This window comes from Myotis yumanensis, unplaced genomic scaffold, assembly GCF_028538775.1.
Source record: "Myotis yumanensis isolate MYYU_CA2020_CCGP unplaced genomic scaffold, mMyoYum1.0.hap1 SCAF_9, whole genome shotgun sequence".
Taxonomy (NCBI): domain Eukaryota; kingdom Metazoa; phylum Chordata; class Mammalia; order Chiroptera; family Vespertilionidae; genus Myotis; species Myotis yumanensis.
This window is the reverse complement of record NW_027223760.1, coordinates 36,901,614-36,928,195: the sequence shown is the minus strand read 5'-3', so window position 1 is coordinate 36,928,195 and position 26,582 is coordinate 36,901,614. Positions and strand designations below refer to the sequence as shown.

Below are 26,582 nucleotides of genomic sequence, written 5' to 3'. Positions count from 1 at the left end.
ATAAATCTTTGTTTTGTTCCTTGATTTCTATCAGGCGTGTAGAATGCAGTAAAGTTGGCATGTAGTAGATAGTCAATAAATATTTGTAAAATGAATATAAAATCATAGGAAACAGTACCCCCTGACATGTCTTTGCTTTCCCCAGATGGCTTCCTACTGTTTTATGGAGGAGACAGTAGTGTCCCTATCTACTACAGCTCTTCCCTCACTCAATGGGATTGTAAAAGTAGTTCAGAACTCTGATAAACTACTCCAGAACTCTACTAAATCCTATCTATTTATCCCTGATCCCTGTTAATCCAATGTGATCTGTTCTCGATTTGTAAAACCAGCATAGACCAATGGACAAAGCCCAGAAGTATACCTAAGAAGGCACTCTGATCTGGATCATGTTATGACATAGCTGTGTAACCCCAGGCTGATCTCATATATCTGAGTCTTAGTCCCCTCATTTAATTTTATATATATATATATATTATATATTTTCTATATTTATATACTAGAGGCCTGGTGCATGAAATTCCTGCACAGGTAGGGTCCCTAGGCCTGGCCAATGATCACAGCCCATTGGGGCCTTCTGGCTGCCAGCTGGGGCCTTCCTTTGTTCTGTGCCGCCCCCTGGTGGTCAGTGCACGTCATAGTGAGCAATCGGTCTCCTGGTCAAACTCCCACAGGGGCAATTTGCATATTAGTCTTTTATATATATAGATAATTCATTTCAGAGAGGAAGGAAGAGGAAGAGAGAAAGAGAAACATCAATGATTAGATGATTAGAGAGAATCATTGATCAGCTGCCTCTTACATGCCCCCTACTGAGGATCAAGCCCACAACCCAGGAATGTGCTCTGACTGGCATCTAACCATGACTTTCTGATTCATAGGTCAACACTCAACCCAGGTATCTAACCATGATTTTCTGGTTCATAGGTCAACACTCAATTATCTGATCTGTATCATTTCTTTTGATTTTAATTTTATAGAACTGTACTTCTTATAATTTGAGTACAGTATTTATAGTATCTATTTATCTAAAAATAAAGCATTCTAAAATAGTGTGTGTTTTTTCTACCATTAATTAATCTGATTTTCTTTTCAAAGTCATATAAGTAAAATGTCCATTTATTTATTTTTTTATCTCTTCAACTATATTATGAATTATTGGAGATACTGATTCCATCGTTATGTGTTTCCATACAAATAAGATCAGTTACAATAACATAAAACAACATCACAGCCTCAAATTCATATGAGCCAGAGACTCATATCTTTGCATTTAATTTTAACAATTTTGCATTTAATTTTCATGGCAGAGTAAGAGGTAGAAGCTATTATTATCTTTATCATACTATCTTTGATAAACAATGTGTTTATCAAAGAGACAAAGAGAGATTAAGTAGTGGATAGAAACTGAACCTATGATACATCAGAACCCAGGCATTCAGAGTCTAGACTCCAAGTTCTTAACCACAACAACCTACCACCCCTTACATCTTAGGATGTAACTAACTGCTCAATACAACTTAGGTATTTAGACAAGTGGAGGCAGAGAACAGAACCAATGAATTGGTACATGCTTTTCTGATCATAAAACTGTTTGAATGTGCCTAGATTAATATCCACTTTCCTGAGTGTCCTATATACAAAACTGTGTATCTTTGCTACAAACTGTTTATGCTTGGCACAGGCAACTTCAACATTGTCATGAGTATTAAATTCAAGCATTAAATGGTGCACATTTGAGGGCATAAGCCATGATGCTTCCTACCATTTCACATTGGCAAAGTTCAGGTTAACACAGCTTTTTCATGGCTGCATCAGGGAAAAGAATTTGGATGCATAAGTACATCCAAAATTCAAAACTAGCAAGGGAGGCTTCCCAAAGACAGTTCCATTTCCAAATTAGTACATGGAAGCCAAAGAAAGACCCGGCTGCTCTTTCTAGCTCTGTGCCCTTGTAGCAACCATTCAACAGCAGTGGAAACATATTGGAGTAACACATTAAGAAAAAAAGAAAGCATTCCTGAGAGGAACCATCGTCTTTTGGAATTGACAAGCAAAACAGACTGACAAATACACACTCAATGTAAGTTGTGTTTTATGTGCTCCCCTTTTTTTACCCGTTAGAAAATGCTTTTTAGAAAATTATTGGTGAAGAAACAAAACAATTAGATTTCGCAGGTGAAAGTGAAGAATGGAAGTATTAAACTTAAGCCACTAAAATAGACTTTTGCCTGAAATACCCAAACTAGATGAAAACATTTGCATTATCATATATAAGGGAAGTTATTTCAAGGATTACTTGAAAAATACGTATTTAGTTATATTTGGCTTTGTGTTACTATTCAATAGCTGGTTGCTAGATACATGTTAATTTAATTGTTTTATCTGCTTATTTCTCACACTTTTTTCTTGCTGCCTAACCTTACAAATAGGAACAATGTGCATATTCACCATTTTCATTACACCAGTGCCCTCTTATTTATCCTTGGATTTGCCTGATATCTCAACATTTCCCTTGCTTTTGGAACATCTGCCACCTCTTTATTATTTTTTTTTACTAGCATGAGGTACTAGAAAATTTGAGAGTTGGGGAAAAGAGCCAAATGTATTTCAAGTACCAACTCTGCTACTTTAGAACTTAGATTATTGGTATAATCTTTATAGGTTTGGGCTCTATCCTTATATAAGGTTAACTACCCATTTCATAATTTGTTGTTACAATTATGTGAGGTACATGTAAATCAAGCATTTAATATTTGTCACAGAGAGCTCCTTAGGTGTTAGTTCTGCTTTTTTCTAGTTTCTTTTCTGTTGTTGTTTTTTTTTTAAATATGATTTTATTGATTAGAGAGAGAGAGAAAGGGAGAGAGAGAGAGAGAGAGAGAGAGAGACAAAGAAACATTAATGAGAAACAACATCAATCAGCTGCCTCCTGTACACCCCTGGCAGTGCCCTGACCTGGAATTCGAACTGAACAAATGACCTCTTGGTGCATGGCTTGATGCTCAACCACTGAATACAATGGTGAGGCTCTAGTTGTTTTTCATGAAACAAGATTGTCTTGGTTGATTTTTTATTTCTTTTATAGCACTTTGGGCTCCTTCCATGGTTTAGCCTTCTCTCCCAATCTCTTTCAATGTTCATTTCAAATATTTTCAATTTATTTTCCTTAGGATCCAATCTCTCTAATTATTCTTTTTATTTTTAACTTACACCTTCCTGAATAAATGTATTGACTTGTCATTAAGGTGAGGAGGAGTAGGTTGAACAGGGCATAGATAGGAAGTCAACATTGATAATCATAAATATCCTATATAATAAAAGCCTAATATGCTAAGTATCTGGTCATCCATTTGGCCGTTCAACCAATCAAAGCATAATATGCTAATGATATTCTAAGGCAGGAGTGGCCAAACTTTTTGACTCGAGGGCCACAATGGGTTCTTAAACTGGACCGGAGGGCCGGAACAAAAGCATGGATGGAGTGTTTGTGTGAACTAATATAAATTCAAAGTAAACATCATTACATAAAAGGGTATGGTCTTTTTTTTTTTAGTTTTATTCATTTCAAATGAGCCGGATCCGGCCTGCAGGCCGTAGTTTGCCCACGGCTGTTCTAAGGCCACTCAACTGCTTGCTATGACATGCACTGATCACCAGGGGGCAGACGCTCCGACCAGTAAGTTAGCTTGCTGCTGGGCTCCTGACAATTGGGACTGAGTGAGGCGGGCCAGACATGCCTTGGAGACCACCCACGGTCCCTCCCCTGCTGGCCAACCTCCCACGTTCCTCCCTGGCCCCAATCATCCACCAGTGGGGTCCCTCTGCCTGGACTGAGCTCTCTTGCAATCTGGGACCCCTCGGGGGATGTCAGAGAGCTGGTTTCGGTGGAACCACCAGTCGCTATTATGTGCACTGACCACCAGGGGCAGACACTCAACACAGGAGCTGGGCTCGCTGCTGGCAAGCACAGCAGTGGTGGCAGGAGCCTCTCCCGCCTCTGCGGCAACACTAAGGAGGTCCGACTGATGGCTGGGGAGCAGGCCTAAGCCGTCAGTCGAACATCCCCTGAGGGCTCCCAGACTATGAGAGGGTGCAGGACAGGCTGAGGGACCTGCCCCCCCCCCCCCCCGAGTGCACAAATTTCGTGCACTGGGCCTCTAGTAAGATAATATTTTCCTGTTCCAAATAGCAATGGCTTGGGTTTACTCTATCCAGTAGAGATAACATCTGTCCTATTTTGGTCCTTCACAAAATCATTAAGCAGGAGCGGTTGGAGTATAATTCTCATACCATATTAATTTCTACCTTGCACTCAGAAAAGTTCTAAGTTTTCGTTATTACATAGTTGACAACTTAGGTGTATTTTGTTTCCTTTATTTTAATAGTAGTTAAACTTTGAGGAAGTCTCCTCACGAGATTCCAGGATATCATACTATCTTAGATTTTTTTTCTTATCTAATTGTATATTCCTTCTCTATCCTCTTGTGGGCTTTTCCTCCTCTCTTAATTCTGAAAAGATGAACATCCTTGAAGCTTGTTTTGGGACTCTTTTCTCTATCTTTTCTTATTCATTAAAGTAATTCAGTCTCTTGACTTCCAATACCATATGCTGATGACACCCAAATGTCTAACTCCGGCCCTGACTTCTCTGAGCTTCAGATCATATCCCTAACTGACAGCTTCGCTTGTCCATGTAATTTCTACAAGGCGGGTAAAATGCAGCATGTCCAAAGAAGAATTGGACTTTCTCCAAACTCTTCTTCCCATTCTTTTCCACATCAACCAAAGGGACTGATGTATCTAGTTAGACACTATGTATTCAGTTAATCAAATCAGGAACCTGCAGTCCAGTCATGATTCCTACCTTTGTTTCACAATCACATAGAATCTATTGCCAAGGTTTGTTGGTACTAACCTTTTAATTTTTTTGCAAAATGTGTAACTCCTCTTCATCTCCACTTCTGTCATCTTATTTAAAACTACCACTATCTTATGTCTGGATTACTCAACAGATTCTGACTTGTCTCATTTTCCACACTGTTGTTTGTCTATAATCCCATTCTCTAATCTATTATCTACTATATCATTCCTTCCATTCATCTATCCATCCATGGATCCATCTATCCATATATCTGTTATCCGCATAGTAGCCAGAGACATCATTTAAAAATCAGATCATGGCACTACCTGAGAAGAAAATTTTAATAAGTTTCAATCTTACCTTATTACAATAGCTTATGACACCTCCCATGATCAGGATTCTACTTACCTGTACAAATTCAGTTCTTTTTTTCTTGCCCCCTTTTTATTTTATATTCCTTGAATAGTCAAGGACTTTCAATTTGTAGGGTCTTTGTACTTTAGAATTTTGCTATCCTAGCTTGACCCTTTTATTTATCATTTATATCTGAGTCTAAATTTAATACTCTTTACTCATTACATACAATAGTTTTTCTTATTTCCTTTATAGTTTTAATTATAGTCTATAAATGTTTATGTATTTATTTAATATTTCTTATCTCTCATTATAGCATTAGTACAATGAGGGCATTCTGAATAACCTTAATGCTTAGCACATTCTAGGTACCCAACGTTTAACAATGAATGTTTCAGGAAAGAAAGACCTGTGTGTACATACATGTGTGAGAGTGTCTATACATGTGTGTGCAAATTTTCAACCTGCAGATAACACTAAAGTCATATAGGTGAGAGGAATATTATGGAGAACTGTGACTTTTCTTCTCTTTATGATTTCTCTATTTTATGATTCTCACAAAATGGGGTGTGAGCTTTTTGTTGGAGATCAAAACCCAGGGTAATAAAGGGTAGTAAAGAGAGGTACAGGCAGTAAAGGGGAGGTTGGCTTCTGTCGAAAGGAGTGGCATGTCAACTGTCACCATTGCACCTTGGGAGCTGGTAGAAGCAAGAAGGGCACCTGAGGAGAAGAAACTTCTAAGCTGACTACTCAGAGAAGATCCCCACTCCATTCAGAAGCCCAACTGTGGCCGGACACAGGTGTCCAGTGCTCACGCCTTTCTTGTCAGATCAGGGCTTAGTCACAGCCTCCTTGTCTCTCAACTTAGACCTCTACCAAACATAATTTGAAAGCTAATAACATGGCAGTTAAGTCTCTTTTCCACTCCAAAAATCTATCTTCTTCTCACCATTAATATAGTTCATTAAATTTTTGTAACTCTTGAATCTAACATGGACAACCAATTATTTTTATCCTTTAGATAATTACCTGCTGCCTAATGCCAACCTCCCAAAGAAACTTAACCTATGTGTGTGCCTGTCAGGATAAAATGGCAGCCCCAAGTTATAGTGGCACAAAACACCACAGGGTTTAGATATTTAGGAAAATGGAGTTTGGAATTTGTATAAAACAGAAAAACAATAAAGCCTGGTATAGGATAGTCCAGAAGAGTGTTTCCTGGAGAAGTCGCTCACTGACTAGAGCTAGATTAGCAGTGTCTCCTCATTGTTTGGAAGTGCAAACATTTCAGAGAGAAAGCACCACTGAAATAAAAGGGAGGAGTTGGGTTTTTTATCAAAGCAAATACATACTGGGAAGGGAAAAGAAGAGGAGGAAGCCGTAGAGCAAATTGATAAATAAAAGAAAAACCATAAGTGCATCTAACAGGGACCTCAGGAGTCAGTTTATCTAAGCTTGTTATTTAGCACAGGAGAAAATGGGAGTCCGCAGAGGGGAGGAAGCGGGGCCCTCTCTTTACAGCACACCATGTTTGGAGTGTGACAAACAACGTTCTTTAAAACAAAGCTCTCGATCTGGGCACTAGTGGCATTTTGGGCCAATACATCCCTGCTTGGTGGCAGTTGGGGGAACTGTTATTTCCCTTTGTGTGGATCATGTGCCACTGAGTTGGCTCCAGCTCCTGGCTATCTTACGAAGAAGTGATGCCCACATATCCCTTCCTAAGCAGCCTGCTCAGCTCCTGCAGACTCAGGCGCGTGGCTTCTTTTATGCAGTCAATTCATCTCATTTTTGTTGTTGTTGTTGCTTTCTAGTAATGCTCGAATGTTTGAGAGAAGGAAGTATTAAAAATCTAAGCATTTTATAAGAGTTCAGGATGAGCTCTAATTCTTCTTTGTTTACAACACATTATCTTACCGGTTCAATCTTTTCTACTCTACATTATTCAACCATGGCAAATGACAGTATAGTACTTGCAGTATAGTACTAGAAGCAGAGTTATTGAATTTTAAGGTTTTTACTTTATTAAATATTGAAGGCATTTGAAAGGTATGTATACACACCTACACCCTCCTACAGAGTCACGCAACTGTCAGCTGCATTCATTGCTACAGATTCGTTCATTGCTGCAATGGAGCTCACGTTCTTTAGTTGCTTGCTTTGTGTGTGTGTGTGTGTTTTTTCCATAGTGATGCCCACTGACTGTGCTATGTGGTAAACTGCACTGCATATTACAGCACTGCTCCAGGCAGTCAAACGATATGTAAAGATATAGAGCACCCTCTTTTTCTTTCAGCTTCCTAAGGGAAATATTTCTTATAGAGACTATCAAGGGTTTCATTTCCCTCATCAAGCTTTTTACAAACAGACCATTTGCTACGCGTGCCCAAGGCACTGATTATTTTGTGTGGAATAGCAAACATAGCTCTTTGGAAGAAGTTCACCTGCCGATGGATCTACATGCATGATCAAAGTTCCCATTTTCCTGTATAGCATGGCATAGTAAGGGATAGAGCACATCAGCTCTTTTCTTCCCATCACAGCTGAATAAAGTGTGCGGGAACTTCCGCACATATGTGCTCTATGGTCTTAGGTGAAGTGAGAAGAAGTCAGAGACAACACTATTCGATTGCCCAAGACGCCATCCCCCTTGATAAAGCAAATCAGATGAAGATTCTTTAGCTAATGGAAAGTCTGTTTTAGGTAAGTATAGAACTGACTGGCGACCAGGGGCCTTAAGTAGAAGGTAGGGGCGGAAAATGGATTCCCTTATTTTTCCCTGGAGTTATCATGTCGAATGCTTTCCCAAGCCTGAAGAAGAGAATTAAAGGTAAAATTAATTTTAATCATGCACATTTCTTTTTTGTATTCTGTTGGGGAAACATAGAAAGGGAATAGGAATGATTTCAAGGTTTTACTTCATGCCATGCTCCTGAGAATACATTTTTCGGCAAATGTATATATGTGCTTTAATTTTATTCATATAATAGTTTACCCAGTACAGCTCTAGGCTTCAACAACTTAAAAAACAAGTCCTTTTGCAATAAAAGCATCACATCAAAATTCAGGTCTTGATCAATTTCACACATATTAGCCTCCTACAGTTAAGCAATTATTTCCTCCGAGATACTTGCTGCTCTCATTTCACAATGAATTTGGTTCATATAAAAGGATGAAGACAACGGAATTATAAAGTTACAGTTTATAACATCTTGGCAACAGTTCATTAGAAAAAATCAATCAGCTGGATATTTGGAAACATGCCACAGTGCACCAGGCTCAGACAGAGGCAGACAGGCAGAAATAAGAAAGGTATTATTGTCCTCAAAGCGCTTAAGGAGATTAAGTATTTTCATCCAGAGGAGGCAAATGTCTGAACAATATAAGACAATGTCAAACAAGTACAAACAGTACACATGCTTTTAAATTTTAGAATTGAGGTCACCATGAGATGAGTGTTTAGGCTTTTGGGGGAAGCCAGGTGAGTTTAAAAAAAAACTGGGCTTCATAGAAAAATTTTCAATCAGAATATAACACAATGGAAACAGTCATTTTGGAATTTTAATCAGGAGAGAATTTGTGGAGTGGGCTTGTGGAGAGAGGCAGGAGGTGGAGAGAAGAGAAAGCAAACTCTACAATGTCCCAGTGCAGACCAACAAAAATATCAGTGCTGGAAATATTGGTCACTGTAGTCTGTCAAGTGACTTAGTGAGCTTTAGGGGCACAGAGACGAGTGAGTTGTGATAATGGATTCACAATTTAAGATGGAACAAAAAAATGATTATTACTCAAGATATGAGTACGAAAGGATGGTGTATTGACCTCTGGGGTTTGAAAAACAGGAAATGGTACTAAATTGACACTAAATGATACTAGAACTGGGTCTTGATGGGTGAGCAGGAGTTTAATAGGGCAGCATACAAAGGAAGGGAATCTTGGCAGATAGTGGAAAGTAGTCAGAGTCCCTGGGGTAAAGCAAGAAAAACGAAGGCCAACTACTCCAGTTGGGCTCAGTGTGTGTATGCTCTTGTATGGCAGGCCAAGAGATTTGGTCTTGTTTTAGGTAATGGTAGAAAATCCGAATATTTCCCTTGTATTTTAGAAATAAAAATTTGGATAATGTGAGAGAGAAATGAGAAACAAAAGGGAGATTATTTGAAAGGCTCCTTGGTGAATCCCAATGACACATGAGAACATCACTGGTGTTGGGTGCATTTGACAAATGTTTCAGATGTGTCATATCCAGTGATGCCCGATCCTCTGAGAATGGAAGCCAGTGTGTTGAATGAATGTGAGAGGCAATACAGTAGAGTGGCCCTGAGGACTGACTTTAGACTCAGATGTTCTGAATTCCTTTTCAAGCTCTGTGATTTCGTAGCTGGAAAAGGCTGGGTGAGTTATTCTATCTCTATGCCTCTGTTTCTTCATCTATGCAATACCGAGGATAAAGGCCTTGATCCTGAGGATTTATTGAATTAAATGACTTCATACATTTGTGAACATTAGCTTCATTTAAACAGGGACTAGAACAGAGATCGGCCTCAGTCAATGTTAGCCATTGCAGAATCTAACTCCAGAGTCTCTGCTTATTACTAGTATCATAATAACAGAGCAATGATGGGGAAAAAATTTTCTTTTTGACAATTAAGGTGGTCTTAATTATCTTTTTCAAGTGATGATTCTTTTCCCCACTGGAATAAAGAAATTATGGATGGATGAGGTACTTCACAAGAATTGGTGGTACTTGCTAAATTTTCATATGAACCAGACCAAGATAGAGAATAAAATTTGATTTTCTCTAAGTTTTGTACTTAGGTCGCTAGAAGAATGATTTTAGCATTGATATAAATGAGTGAGCAAGAAGGTTTCATACCTAACTCACAAGGTCACTGAAGCCTTAAGAAAGACAATTAATGTAAAGGATTTAGCACAGTGACAGTCATGGTGAAAGCATTTAATAGTGGTTCATTACCATTATAGTCGTCACTCTCTCTGGACCAGATGAGAAACATTTCATTTCCTCCAACCTTTTAGTTCCTTAGGAGAGAGCTGGATTAGCAGATGAGTCAGCACCACACAGGAGCAGGTTGGCATCAGCTGCTGGGCTCCAGGGGCCTTCCTTTCCTAACAAGGCAGCTTTCCTGACTCCTGCCCCATAACGATGTAGAATGTGAAATATTCAGGCTCCTCTCTGCCAGACTCTTGGCCATGATGTGAATTGACCAAACATGCCAAAATGAAAGCTCGTGGAATTGTGTGCACTGTACTACTTCCCTGCTTGTAATTCTCTCCTTGCCCCCTCTCCCCAGTTAACTATGTTTTATCTGTGCACCTAGAAGCAATAGCACTTTGTTGAGAGAGAAGACAAAGTGAGGTTGAGATTTGGCATAGATCTGCACAAGGATTGACAGAGGCATTTCAAGTTGTGCCAAAGGACACAAGGCAATTATCTGTAGGCATTAAGAGGCTGCAGCCTAGACTGGAGTCAGCCATTTCAGGGTTTAAACTAAAACAGCAGCGATCTGGGAAATCAAGGTGAGCAATATGCCCAGGGGTAGCAAAATCCCAGCCTCTGGCCACAGGTTCAACAATAGGGTTTCAACCTCTGAACGGATCCAAAATAGACCGGAAGCAAGACTGGAAGAAAAACTGGCAGGTTATCAACATCTTTCAGAAAACCTCACACACTAGTCACATGGTTATGAGTACTACAACCAAGATCTAGGCAGAGCTTTACTTGTAAAAATTAGATCATAGGGTGTAAGAGGGCAAAGTCAGTGGCTGCAGCGAAGAAAGAGGACTCAGGAAAAACTGTAGGAATTCGGTTATCAGAAGTAGGGTCTGTGCTCGGGTTAGAAAGGCTTCAATAAATCATAAAGTTGAGTTATGATAAAAGATTGGTTCATACACTTAATTACTTTCTGATACAATGTTACAAAGTAAAGGTACATACTTTCTGAGCAGTATTGTGTGATTCCTCCAAATTTATCTAGTTGAGAGCTTTTATGAATAAAGGAAAGACACTGTGACACATATGTAGTAGACATCTCAGAGGGTACCCAGAGGAGTCATTCTTTAAGTTGATCTCAGATTAATTTCAGAGGTTCCCAGTAACTCTACTAGAATCTGCAGGCTCCCTCCCGCAAAGAGGCTCATCTCCACAACATATTATAACAAAGCAACAAATAACCCAATGTACCTAAATTCTTCACACATGGGATAGCTCAAATTGCTTAAAAATCATCAAAGAAAAAAAAGTAGATGATAGTTCATTGCACTATCTTACAGTCCAAATTTCCTGGTCCAGTTCATTGCCCCAGATAATTCTTATCCATAAGATTAACGGGGGAAGGGAGGAGAGCTTCTAATCCAATAATCCTGTATTCTTTCTGATTATGAAGGCAACCAATCTGATTCTCTATTGCACCACTATTTTTAAAAATTTTATTAACTATTTACAACAAAATTACAAAACAAAATGGCAAAAATATCTAAAGTTAATGAGATGGTTAATGTTATGTGTCAACTTGACTGGGTCAAAGAATGCCCAGATGTTTGGTTAAACATTATTCTGGGCGTGTCTGAGAGGGTGTTTCTGGATGAGATTACTATTCCAATCAGTGTGTTTAATAAAACAGATTGATCTCCATGGATCTCTAGAATTCCCCCTCTCCACCTTTCTTGGAAGCCTGGACACTGATATCTCCTGCCTTCAGATTTGACCTAAAATATCAGCTCATCAATCTCAAGCCTACTGGCTTTCAGCCTGGATCTTACACCATCCTCTCTCCTGGCTCTCAGGCCTTTGGTCTTGGAGTGAAACCGTAGGCTCTCCTGGGTGTCCACTTGCCAACTGCAGATCCTGGGACCTCTCAGTCTCCAGGACTGTGTGGGCTTGTTCCCTGTAACAAATCTCCTTGTTTCTATACACATCATATTGGTTACGTTTCTATGGAGGCCCTTAATAATACGGGTGAGTTATCTCTCTATTATATAAATTTACTATGCTTATATCTACCACTTACCCATCAGTTAGAGAAATTACAGCCCTTTTTAAATTTTTATTTATTTTATCTTTAAAAATGTCAACTACAATTTACATTCAGCATTATATTTGTATTAGTTTCAGGTGCACAGCATGGTGGTTAGATAATTATATACTTGTTCTCCACAATATTTCCAGTACCCACTTGGCCCTACTCATAGTTAGGGGGGTCCCCTCATCCCAGCCTGCACCCTCTCCAATCTGGAACCCCTTGGGGGATGTCCGACTGCCGGTTTAGGCCCGATCCCATCGGGCCTAAACCGGCAGTCGGACATCCCTCTTAAAATCCAGGACTGCTGGCTCCTAATCGCTCACCTGCCTGTCTGCCTGGTCTCCCCTAACTGCCCATGCCAACCTGATCACCCCTCACTGCCTCTGTGTGCCAGCCTGATCACCCCTAACTGTCCCCCCTGCCAGCCTGGTTGCCCCCAACTGCCCCCCCACCCCCCGCCCCCCGCTGGCCTGGTTGCCCCTCATGGCCTCCCCACACAGCCTGCTTGCTCAGTCATTTATTCGTCCCTCATTAACCCCCCTGCTGGCCTGGTCACCCCACACAGCCTGCTTGTTCAGTTGTTTGGTCATCCCTCACTAACCCCCCTACCGGCCTGGTCATAGGCAGCCATCTTGTGAGGGTGTGAGGGTTAATTTGCATATTCCCTCTTTATTATATAGGCTTATTGACTAGATCTCCTATGCAGTACTTTACATCCCTGTGACTGTTTTCTAAAGACAATTTGTACTCTTGTTCCCTTCACTTTTTAATTCAACTCCCCAACCCCATTCCTCTCTGACAGCTGTCAGTCTGTTCTCTGTATCTTTGAGTCGACTTCTGTTTGTTTGTTTATATTGTTCTTAAGGTTCCACATGTAGGTTAAATCCTATGCATTTGTCTTGCTCTGACTGATTTATTACACTTAGCACAATATCCTCTGGGTCAGCCCTTACACTTAGAGGAAACAATGGGTCTCTCAGCAAAGCTAATTTGCTCCTGTGCCTTTCCATCTCTGTTTTGGAAATGGAACTACATCCAGGTATTAAGTTTGGGTTTCCTGGGCTGTGTTCTTTGCTGGTCTTACATAACTCACTTTTATTCTCATAGTTAGTTGGTAATAGTGATGTTTGATTATTTTTTCTCTTTAACTAGTTTATCTGTATAGTAAACTACAGTTTTTAAAACATGATGCATTCTCTAGTGGGAGCTTTTACCTCCATTTTATCCATCTAAGTTTATTAAATTTTATCCTCTTCCTTGCCATTTAAAAAGTTATTATACATACATACACACAATCATATTTTATTCATTTTCCCTAAAAAGGGAATAGGATGTTTAGAAAGGCCCATAAAATGCCCTGGCCAGAGTGGCTCAGTTGGTTGACCATCATCCCATGAACCCAGAGGTCACTGGTTCATTCCCAGCCAGGGCATATACACAAGTTGTGGGCTCTATCCCCAATAAGGGCCATGTAGAAGGCAGCCTATAGATGTTCTCTCTCTCTTTCTATTCTTCTCTCTATATATAATCAATTAAAAAGAAAAGAATTAAAAGGCCCAGAAACCTTGTAGAAACTAGAGTGGGTATAGTATCTTGAAGTGTAACTATAAATTAAAATGTCCCCCTTTTTTATGGGAAATGATGTCAATATCTAATATCATAAAACTATCCCCAGTGTCTCTTTTCTTTCATGTTGGAATATAATGCTTCTAGCAATGTGAAAAGGCACCACCATGCACAGAATATAATTAAAAGTATGTTTCCATTCAGCTTCATGATGACAGTATAGCCACTTTAGGAGTTGAGATATAAGACAAAGTCACTTAGGTGAAGCTACCCAGGAGCAGTACACTGTTCACCCAAATGCTTTCTAAGTGGCATCATGTGGCTCTCACAGCAAGTCTATCTGTGATTTGGGAGAATAAAGTAAGAAAACTGCACTGTAGAAATGTCCAAGGTTATCTATGTTTATATCTATAACTATATAGATCTATATCCATCTCAGTTTTAGCTTTTACTAAATAAGAGGAGATACGTTATCCTAGAACAAAGCTAGATTCCTAAAATGAGCACAGTGCTCTGTGAATCAACCTTCCTCACTCTCCATGGTCTTCTAAGAATCCAGAGCCATGTTTTATCTTCTGCACCTTAAAAAGGATTTCCGGGTTTTTCTTGAGCATCTTACATATCTAAAAGCACGTCCAAAAGTAAGGAAATACAAAAAATAATTTTTGGCTACTATTTTTAGACATATATGAAAATTATTTGGAAATAAAGAGATTTGTATTCATTGATTCATCATTAAGAGAGAAAATAAAATATGCTATTATTTGATAGCAATAGTTTTAAAGGGAAATGCCTTTATATATGTGAATTCATCTATCTGTCTTACTTTCTATCTTTCCTTCTATCTGTCTAGGCAAAAATGGGTTGAAAATTACATGGAAGGCATACAATTTGTTTAAAATTAGTTATACATATATTCAAATAAAAGCGCATAGATCCAAACCCAAATTTCTGCATCTGAATATGAAATGTTCCATTTGTTACATGAATACCATTAATAAAATTAGGCTGGAGCTCATTTTTTAAGAACACACTTTTAAAAAATTGACTATGTAAATGTTTCTAATTAACTATGAAACTAGAATTTTTAAATTGATATAACTTACTCTATGTAATTTCTACTTACAATATTGTTAAGCTTGCTTTTCAGAAATGTCATTTCATCCTTCATTATTTCATAGTACACATTTTTCTAAACAGTAATAAATATTTATTGTAATACATTTTGATATTATGAAAAATGTACTAAGAAGTAAGTCATGGACTAATAACCCAACAACTAAAGATGATAAATAATAGTATTATTCAGATTTTATTTAATTCTAAACTATTTCTTAGCTATTTGAGTACTTTAATAATATTGGGGACATATACTACGTATATTTTTGTACAAATTTTAATTTACCATATTATATTTTCCAGTGGTATTGAATTTTATTTGAGAAATATGATTTCTCATGACATAATAGTATTCCACATAAGGATGTAATGCTCAGTCATCCCTTCTTTTAAAATATTTGGTTTGTTTTCAATTACTATTATGTTTTCTACATTATGATAAATATTCTGTGTACTCCTTTGTTTTTTATAAAATCAGAATGACTCAATGTTAACAGATTAGAGGGGAGTGACATTTTTAAGGTTTCTTATCATTATAGTTTCACTTGATTTAAAGAATACATATATTACTAAACAAAGTTTCCAGTACTTCTCTAAGACATTGTAAAACAAATCCCTTGAAGCATATAAAGTAATGCCTAGATAAACACTATTTAATTTTGAGTTGTGGAAATTTAAGAAATTATGAAAGCATATCAACAATTTAAAATCACAAAGCTGAAAATCATTCTCAATAAATAGTTAAAACATTAAAAAATAGTATTACAATCTAGACCTTTCTTTCCTTATGTAATGAAAAAGTAACCTCATGTAACAAGCTATCACTGAAATTTGCAAGTTGAAATGAAGTAATTCCTTCAAATAAAAATGTGCTAGCTACATTTTCAAATATTCATAAAACCAAGAGGAGAGAGAGTCTAATTCAGTGATGGCGAACCTATGACACGCGTGTCAGAGGTGACACGCGAACTCATTTTTTTGGTTGATTTTTCTTTATTAAATGGCATTTAAATATATAAAATAAATATCAAAAATATAAGTCTTTGTTTTACTATGGTTGCATTTCTATATGTGACACGGCACCAGAGTTAAGTTAGGGTTTTTCAAAATGCTGACATGCTGAACTCAGAAGGTACGCCATCACTGGTCTAATTGCTTAGTACCATAAGCAGTCCCAGGGAAATGCATTTACTGAGATCAAACTGGTAACTTGCTAGTTTTACCAGCAAGTTCCCTCGCTACACAAAAAGCCAAGAAAACATCTATTCCTTGTGCTATAGTCTGTATTTTTATGTTTCCCAAATTCATATACAGTTTGCCCTTGAACAACATATGGGTTAGAGGCACCAACCCCCCATGCAGTCAACAATGCATATATAACCTTTGATTTCACAAAAGACTTAACTGTTAATAGCCTAATGTGGACTGGAAGCCTTTAACAGACATTCAATGAGCACATATTTTGTATGTTTATGTATTATATGCTGTATTCTTATAATAAAGTAAGCTAGAGAAAAGAATATAGTATTTTAAAAATCACAAGGAGAAAAAAACACACTTACAGTATTTACTGGATAAAAATCCACATATACGTGGACCTGCAGAGCTTAAACCTATGTTATTTAAGGTTCAACTTGATTGACATCCTAATGCCCAGTGTGATGGTAGGAGAGGGTGAGGCCTTCATGAGGTTATTAGGTCATGAGGGTGGAGCTCTCATGAATGGGATCAGTACTCTCACAAAGGAGGCACCACAGAGGTCCCTAGCCCCTTCCACCAGGTGAGGACACAGCAACAAGTCCCCAGTCTGAAACCTGGAGAATGGCCTTCCCCAGAATTCGACCATGCTACTGCCATGACCTTGGGCTTTCAGCCTCTGGAATTATGAGAAACAAATGCCTGTTGTTTACAAAGCACCCCGTTATGCTCTTTCACTAGGACAGCCCAGAGACTAAGCTGCTTTCCCTTAACACACCCAAATGGGACTCAAAGGTTGACAAACAAAAAATAAACAAACAAAACACACACACACACACACACACACACATACACACACACACATACACACACACATACACACACATACACACACATACACACACACACAGATTCTCTTTGGAGGTAGAATTACAAACAAAGGTGATATTTGCTGAGTACAACTGTCCAGTGCAGTAGGGATGCAGAAAAGTCATTCTAAAATGAAGCAATGTCCACCTGAACAAAACAAGGAGGTTTGAATACTTCAGCTTACTAGTAGCAAATGGCTGATTTAGAAACAGGGCAGAAGCTGAATGATTTTTCTGAAAGGCTTTGTTTACATGGATGGAAATTGATTTTTTTTTAAATAGGTGAGAAAAGTCATTAATAGAATTAACTTTCCTTCCACTATATAAATGCTGAATCACATTTTATGACCTTATTCTTCTCAGCTGATCACAACTTTAGAGTATTATTCTAAACATCGATTTGTGATTTAGTGGCATAAAATTAAGGCATTTTATGGTAAAAAAAAAAAAACACAAAACACCTTACTAGTATTTCAGGGGTTTTTTTTTTTCCTTCCTTTTGGCTACATCAGACAATAATACACGTAGATTACTTTCTTACTACTATTATAATATCATAATTTGTTCCTGAAAGGCACCTTTAGTTTTCAGATATAAAATGATACAGTAAATCCCCCTGAGCAACGAATGTTGCTGGAGGATTGGGTGGGTGGAATTCCTCTATCACTAGTGGGAGTGGGGTTCTTGTGATATCTTCAGAAAAGGAAATTTTTAAGGTTCATACAGGTGAATACATAGTTTTTATTTGTATACAGTTACATTTCTTGATTTGCAAAGTTCCATGTCCCTTATTCCAGGCTTGGAAAATGTGCAGCTGGGATTCAGTAGAGACAAAAGTAGGGTCAGTGCCCAGACTTTCTATTCCATGGTAGAGCTGAGTCTGATGTAGCATCAGGCCAATCACCGCCCACTGTGTGGGCCCCACATGGCCATGAGACAGGGGGGTGAACACAGGGAGTGCACCCCTGCAACAGGAGCCCCAAGAGAGCCAGAGGGCCAAAAGCACAAGAGCCAGGAGAGCCGAGAAAGAGAGCTCTCTGTGTTCAGGAATTAACTGTCTCAATCTCATGTCCTTGCAGTGGCCATGCCTATTCTGGCCTCTGACTATTCCCAGGTGTGACTGACAGATAAGCCTCTTCCCATGTCACCCATACCTCACTGGGTACCTATCTACTGCCCAGTACCTTCCCCCATTGATTTGCAGGGAATAGACCTGGGGAGTGTTAAACTGCAGCTGCCTGGCAAAGCTGTATAAATGGTATGTCTATATCATTTAGTCTCCCCTTTGTTCTTTTCCTGTTAAATAATAACCTGGTTATTATAATGGCATCACTAGAACTTTAAGAAATTCTCCAATTGAGGAGACAAATCTGTAGGTTAGTGTTTTCCAAACTGTGGTCACCACTTGTTTTTAGGTCATGAAATTATTTAGTGGCAATTTTTTAATGGGAGAGAAAAAGAAAACATCCTAATTATTAGAGTACATCGAAAGGTAACTTATTTCTCTAAATTATTTTTTCATTGTTGCTACTTACACTACGTTACTTTTACATTTAATTGACTTTGGTAAGATGCATTAAAATACATATGAAAATTGTGTTCTATGCACACTCTATATATTTGTAGGATGAATGAATGGAGTTATAACATATTGGATTCCCTTTTTTCCTTTGCTTTTTAATAAACACAATTTCAACGAGTACAGGATTCAACTTTTTAAAAATGTATGTGTATCTATTTACTTACTAAAATTTCTCAAACTTGAGCAATGATAACTGATGCGATCTCAGTTTTTACTACATGTTTAGGAAAAAACACAGCAGTGATCTGAAAAACTAAGGTATTTTCATTACAATATATAACAGGGAGACTATAGAAATATTTAGGTTTCATACCAGTTTCCCTTAATTTGCATGGATAATTGGCTAAATTGACAGAAATTTCTAAAGTTCAATTTTATCACACTTAAGCAAATCTATTAAAATATATTAGTTGTTAAGTGTTGGATTTCTTTATTCTTTATTTTTTAATAAACACAGTTTAAATTAGATGAGAGTATCTTGGAGTCCTAAATTAGACCAAATTCAATTAGTGACTGTTTGTTGATAACTATGTTTAAGATCCTATTCTTTCCATTATAATAGTCTCAGGAAGTTGGACTTGTTAAGAGCACTCCAGGAGGGAGGCCTTGCTACATATTTTTATGTGGTTTGTCACTAGAAAAGAGCCATGAATCATGACAGGATTTAGTGAGTGTTCCAAGTGTGGTAAATATTTATTTGTGTATTTGTTTTATGTGCTATACTGATCTCTCCAGATATTTTCTATTTACTAAATCTCCCCAAGTGAATTTGTACTGGGAAGTAGTGATAAAATATGGTTAATCAATCATTTTGACTTGGAACATTCAGGGGAAAAAGCACAACTAACAAAGCAAAAACTGAAAAAGTAAACATCTAGGTAGTTCACACCAGCCTTTGATTTCAGAAACACCTCTTACAGATTGGTCACTATGTCTTCCTTGAATTCTTTTCAGCAACAGTCCATACAGAAACAAAAAGCCTATTTACAAAAAAAAAAAAAAAAAAAAAAAGACATAGATCCTGCTGCAAAAGACACCCTGTTAGTGAACACTGGATCAAAGGGCCACTGTGCTGAACTTGACAAGCATTCCCCAGGACACCTCTTCTGTTATAAGTGCTATTCTACATGCCAACGATAGAACAGGCCTGGGTACTGCCCTCAAAGAGCTGACCACACAGAGGGGAGTGAGCTGAACACAAATAATATGACCTGTTAGGAACAGTGTCAGGGGTATGCATATGGCGTCACCAGTGAACCTGGAAAGTCTAGCCTCCAGGCCTGCAGTCATGCAGCTGAACACTCGGTCATGAACCTCCTCTCTGTGTTTTGTACATCTGTCCAAGGTGCTCAGGAACATTAGTTTTCTCTGTCGTCTAGGGAGTGCTTTACAAAACAAACACAGCCACTGCTAAAAACATCTAGTGAAACTGTGAACATTTTACTGCTTATCACTCCCATAACACGTCGAATTTTTCTTTGTTTAGAATATCTCACTTTGCAATTTCAACTTTCTTTGTACCACATGACTCAAAGAATATTCCAAGGTTGCCACGTCTGTTCAGGTAACAACAGTGTTACCTAAGTGTCAGTTTATCATGCCACTGTGATGTCAAGTTTAAAAAGCACCCTCCTCGGTTGATACATGCATGTTGTACTCACTCCTGTTTGCTTTTTTCCCTGAACATTTGCACAAATTTAACAAAATCCTTTGAAGTTTTGTTTCAGGTGGTTGAATAGACCTTTGAAGTCATAATTAAATTATTATAATCCCATTACTAATTGTAAAAGATATCTGAATGATCATGAATTCAAAAGATACCAGTTACTAGTATGTTAGTAAAAAAATATTCTTTGTTTTTAAAGATAAAATATTCACTTAAAGAAATATTAATTTTTCCATTAAATAGGAATTAGAATTTATAAGAAATAGAAGATTTTGGTGCCCTAAGACAGTCCAACCAACTTTTCTCCTCGCCCGCTCCTCACCTTCTCAGTAAGGTTCCAAGTTTCCCTTATTCAAATAGCACTCAGGGCAACCAAGAAAGAATCTCAGACTGGATCCAAATATAACCACCAGCATGTAACACCTACCAAACCAAACCAAATCAAACCAAACAAATGCAACTTTATCTGTGGAAATCGCCTCAGCAGTTTCAGGAGCAAACATCAGGAGATTTCACTGACCTGAGGAAATGTCTATTTGGCTCATCTTGGTCTGCGTGACATTGATGTGAACACCAACTTTGCTTTCAGTGAGGTCAATCTCCACGTTGCCCAAATTATCTGCAAAGTGACTGAAAAGCAGGAGGCCATTGGGATTCCAAGTCCTGAACTGGAAACTGACCACAAACAGGTCCTGGTGGAGCCGTCCAGGCACCTCCAGGTAACTGGTGGCATTGAAAAAGACCGGCACCGTGTAGGGCTCCACACAGGAGAAACTCAGGTTTCCCTGTAAAACAGAAGGGCATTCTTTGAGGAAAATGCAGAATAAAATAAGGATCCATGGAAGACAGTAGACAAAGCTATAATTCTATATATTTTAAAGCAGGGCTTTAGCCTACCCCAAACTATCACATGTAGTAGGCTGACTTTTATTCAGCAATTGGATATCTTGACGTGAGTCTACTTGGAGTGTATGCCTAACAAGGTGCAGAAGTTAGTCATCAAGTTTGGATGTAACAAGCACAATCCATCATGAAATTGATAGGCAGCCTGCTGTGATGGGATGACCAGGGGATGGGCTGTGCATTTTTGAGAGCTTCAGAATGGACTCTCTGGAGACAGCAAAAACCTGCTTCTCTCCCCCTAATTAATGATGCATCAGCTGGGGAGGTGATGCCTCTGTCTTCTTCTGGATGTCCTATTCAGATGGCTATTATTATATTATTGGTCTCAGTGGGAATCATGGTCATTTGGTTGCTAATTATTAAACTGATATTCTGGAGCAAATGATCTTGGGTTTTACACCCATACTTATATATGCATTTTAATTATTTAGTATCAGCATAGTTTTGATTATTTCAGATTATTTTTTTTAATTCAACTCAAAATCCCACTGAAATTCCCATGAACTGTGCTTACATAATAATGAATTAATGCTTATGGAAACAGTGACATGAATGTACAAAATTAAAACAAAAATTGCAAAGCTATTCCTTCAATCTCATAATCCCTCTATTTTGTACACACAAATTTGATATACTGAATTTTATATTGGTATACACTAAATTTTATATTCCAGGGTCTAAGTACCCTCCTTTTAAAGATCTGAAAATCTACATTTGTTCTCAGCTTCTTTGATCCCACCATAATATTCTGAGGAATATGATTTTATATTTTTAACTGGCCCTACAATTTTTTTTTACACAACACCATTATCTATCTCTAGATGCATAGTTCTTTCACTTCAGCACATTAACTATTAAATCTATGGCAGACTCTCTCTGAATTAATATTAAAATTAAGTTTGCTCTGTACCTTCACCAATTATTATTTTTACATGTTTACTTTTACCAATAAAACTCACCATCTATTTCCAGCTAATTCAACTCAAAATCCAGTATTCATTTTTATAGTACATCCAGGATCCACACATTGGTAATTCTAAAGTCAGTTCTATACTGTTGAGCCCAATATAAGTGTGACAAAAAATGCTATGATGTTGTTATACAATAGTCCATAGAAAATGCAAGTTCTGTGGTTTTTGTAAGAACCAATATTTCTGGGGTCAAAGATCTTACCACATTTGAAGGCTCCAGCTTCTTCCTTCTTGCAAGATCAGTTATGTTGATACCATTGTAGTTAATGCTTTCCATGCAACCTTTGAAATTCTTTCTACTGCTGGAACTTGGCTTACCAGAGAAAGGTATGCCTCCAAAGGTGATCTTTGAGAAAAAAACAACAAAATATTCATACTGTATTCGACTTAAAAAAATAACATTCACATTTAATGAGACAGAACTATCAATACAGACAAGGTCTGTTATATTTACATCAACCAATATATACAGACATTTTTCTGTCTCCAAATCTATTATATTTAAATTTTTGTTGTTATTGAAGTGCATAATAGTATTATTAATTCTGGCAATTAGATTATAACTTGAACAAGAAAATAGCAACAATCCCTTGAGTTTTTGCTACCCAAAAGGCATTTTATAATTTATCCTGAGAATGTTTTAAATCTCTACACAGCAAACATATTAAGTAATATTAAAATACATTTTTATGTTTATCCTTCAAAGACATACTATCAATAAATGCCTCTAGTCATCATGAGACAATCAACACTAATATATAAGTTGATAATACTGCAGCCAAAAGCAAGGAATATTGTATTTACCTGACATAAACTTATTGTAGTCTAATGTCCATTAAAGTCAAACATTCATTAGACTTATGGTGAATAGAGAAAATAGTTCAGGAAGTCTCATTACTGTATTGAGTAGGAGCATCTTAGAATTTAGGGGCTGTAACTTGACAAGTACAGGCTTATAGATATTATAGGTATTTTAAATTATAAGGAAGAAGGTCACTATTTATTCCTGTGAATCTCTAGCTACTATTGCCTATAAAAAAAGATTATGTGTTTTCCATATATCTTTGGTCAAATTACAGCACTGTAATATCATTATCATATAATAAAATTTAGATTTACTTATGCATTGCTAATAATTAATTGGTAGTAAATGAATCTACTAATCATAGATATAATATCATGATATATAATGTATATTATATGATTAATTATCACTCAGTGTTATCATCAATTTTCCTTACAAAGTTTTGAAAACAAAAGTTTTAAATGTCAAGACTTCATATTTGATACATAAGGCAAAGATCTTTGTGTGCTAGGAGGCCATTAGACAATTATGTTCCATTATTTAACAACATGTCATTCTAAATGTCTGATTAGATTTATATTATCTCATAAGCCATAAATCATTGATAGCTTATGAGATAATACAAAAAAAACCAGAATAACTCACTTAATAAATTGAAAAATAATGGTTAGCTATATATCATTTATCGTAAAGTTTATATATAGGAAGAAAAGAGGAAAACTGATAATATATTTAAAAATTAGAAAATTACAAAAGGAAAAATTGAGAATAACCAAGATCATAGAATTATTGAAAAACAATGTTTTTAAGTAGCATCGAGCTGAACTTATTAGGTATATATAGGTTACCTAACACCAAGGGTAAGAATTATTGATACTTAAAAGAAGTATTTAATTTCCTATCTATAATTCATTTTATCAATTTCTTCCTTAGTTGATAGTAATAAAATCTTTTATGCTGAATGACATGCAGTATCACATTTCTTTTAGCTTAGGCAAAAGAGAACACTTTATTATAAAGATTTGAAATACTATATGAATTCAAAGTTAGGGATGCAGCTCATTTCATGAAATACTACAATCAGGGATGGATTTTATGAAACATTCATAAAAAAAAATAACACCTATCCTCTTCAAACTTTTCCAAAAAATTCAAGAAGAAGGAGAACTCCCAAGCTCATTTTATGAGGCCACATTATCCTAATTCATAAATGAGATAAAGATACTACAAAGAAAAAAAAATAGGCCTGATGAACATATATGCTGAAATCCTCAACAAAATATCACATATTGAAATATACCTAGACCCCAGTTTGTAAGTGTTGTTTGATTCCTTTTCTGTGTGCATAGCTTATCTAGGGTTTTCGTTTTCCTTTGGGAGGCTGATTCAGACACTCCTCGTTTCTCTGCTTTCAGCAATCCTTGGCACACGTCCTACCTTATGGAAGGTGCTTGGGTGAAGGAAGCATCAAGGGCTCAATTTACCAGGCTCCTTACAAATAAGAGATGCAGGTTCCAATCTCAGTCCCTAATGCAACTAATGATATGAGAATGTAACTAATCCCTTCTTTCTGGTGTTGTAGTCTCATCAGTAAATAAAGTGGCTGGACCACAAAATACTTTCTGAAATTGTAACTATTCTGATATTAAAAACTGTTGCAGTTATTAATCATCAGATATTCATATGCATCATATGATGGACTTACCGCTTGCCATTCAAGGATTACTTTGAAAAATAGCTGCATTAACCATCTTGTTAGCTACCAAGATTTATAAAGTGTGGCAGACTATTAAATACCTCTAAGTGTCCTTTCTCTCAACTTTCTTTAGAGGAAAAAAAATGCTTTTCAGTTCCACAGTTGCTCCCTATCCAATGGTGGCATTTACCAACCACTTTGAAGCAAGTTTTGTTCTCATGAGATTTAAATGAAAGGTCTGTGTGTGACTCCAAGAACTATAGTTCACCTTCCTTCCCTCTCTCTCCTTCCCGCTGGCTGGAAAGCAACACAGAATGAGTAGCAACCTTGGAGTGATCTGCAGTGGGGAGGAGGAGTAGCAAGAGGAGGGATGGGGTCTTGATGACTGTGATGCTGCCATTTGAGCCCAGGGTTACCTGCCTAGGGGCTCCTTTTGTATGAAAGAGAATAAACATAGGTTTTTTTCATGTGTAGTCTAATGAAGTATAACTGACATATATGGTGGTTTCTCTTACTTCCTGTTGTCTCCTCAAATAACCCTATAATAAATGTGCCATTATATTCATTTTATAGAAGGTGAGCATGATTTCGCCACTGTCACACAACTAGTAAAGGGCAGAAAGGGATTCAAACCCAGGCTTTTCATTCCATGCAATTGATTCTTTCTAAAATCCTACCCAGGTACTTCAATGGACAAGGGGGAACCATCCTCTACTTTCCAATAACATCCTATATTATAAAATCCTAGGTAGCATCACACCCTCACACAACACCCTTGCATGACATTGTCACAAGAGGGCTGCCACATGATGGCCAGCAGGGGAGGGCAGTTGGGGGCGAACAGGCCAGCAGGGGAGGGCAGTTGGAGGTGAACAGGCCAGCAGGGGAGGGCAGTTGGGGGCGACCAGGCCAGCAGGGGAGGGCAGTTGGGGGCGACCAGGCCAGCAGGGGAGGGCAGTTGGGGGTTATCAGGCTGGCAGGGGAGCAGTTAGGCATCAATCAGGCCAGCAGGGGAGTGGTTAGGGGGCAATCAGGCTGGCAGGCAGAAGCGGTTAGGAGCTAGCAGTCCCAGATTGTGAGAGGGAAGTCTGACTGCTAAACCGGAAGTCAGATATCCCCTGAGGGGACCCAGATCGGAGAGGGTGCAGGCCAGGTTGAGGTACATCCCCATCCTGTGCACAAATTTCATGCACCAGGCCTCTAGTTAGTAAATAATTACTATCGTAAGAATAAAATAAAATTATAATTTTCCCTTTCATTTTATATGTGTTTTTTTAAAATGGCCACTGTATTCTTAGGGCATAAACATTTATTAAGTTGTTCAGGTCTAACCACTATAGAAGGGTCATGGATGGCTGTGGAAAGTTAATAAGACACCAAGGGTTCCATGAATTAAGAAGTTCATAAGCCTCTGGCTGATTAATATTTCATCCTGCTTATTTTACTGCTTTGCGTTGCTTGTTCATTTAGCATTATCCCTTTTCTCATAGAATACATTATGCTGTGATTATTATGTTCTTACAGAACTCTTATTACTATATATGATTAACATTTTTGAATGGACATTTAAAGGTTGAATTGCTCTCCAAATACTTTATTAAAATACCTGGTATGCCTACTAGTATATTATGAGAATATATAATTTTATTAGACCAATATCATAGCTTTTTTAATCTTTGATCATTTGGAGGATAAGAAATAGCCATTTTTATTTAAGGACTATTTTTAAAAATATTATCTATTTCAATTGCTTTAGTGACAATTATATCTGAGAAAATAGAACCTGTCAAAAGAACGATTAATAGCCATAAGTTTATAAATGGCTTAATATAAATCAGAACTCAGGATTTCGTATTCAATATTTTATAATAAATATTAGGCAACTCTTTGTTTATAATACTGTGTATTATGAAGTAAAATAGTGTAACTAACATTATAATGAATAAGAAATGG

At 37.4% G+C, this 26,582-nt stretch overlaps 1 protein-coding gene across 1 annotated transcript in view; it reads right to left on the bottom strand.

Moving 5' to 3' along the window:
* Window positions 1-26,582, bottom strand: part of CNTNAP2 (contactin associated protein 2) — a 1,802,564-nt gene that overhangs the window by 941,284 nt on the left and 834,698 nt on the right. Inside the window, exons 7-8 of the mRNA XM_070424092.1 lie at window positions 22,331-22,474; window positions 20,775-21,039 (exon numbers count right to left, since the gene is read on the bottom strand). Of these exons, the coding sequence (XP_070280193.1) occupies window positions 20,775-21,039; window positions 22,331-22,474 (409 nt within the window). The remainder of the gene's footprint in view (window positions 1-20,774; window positions 21,040-22,330; window positions 22,475-26,582) is intronic.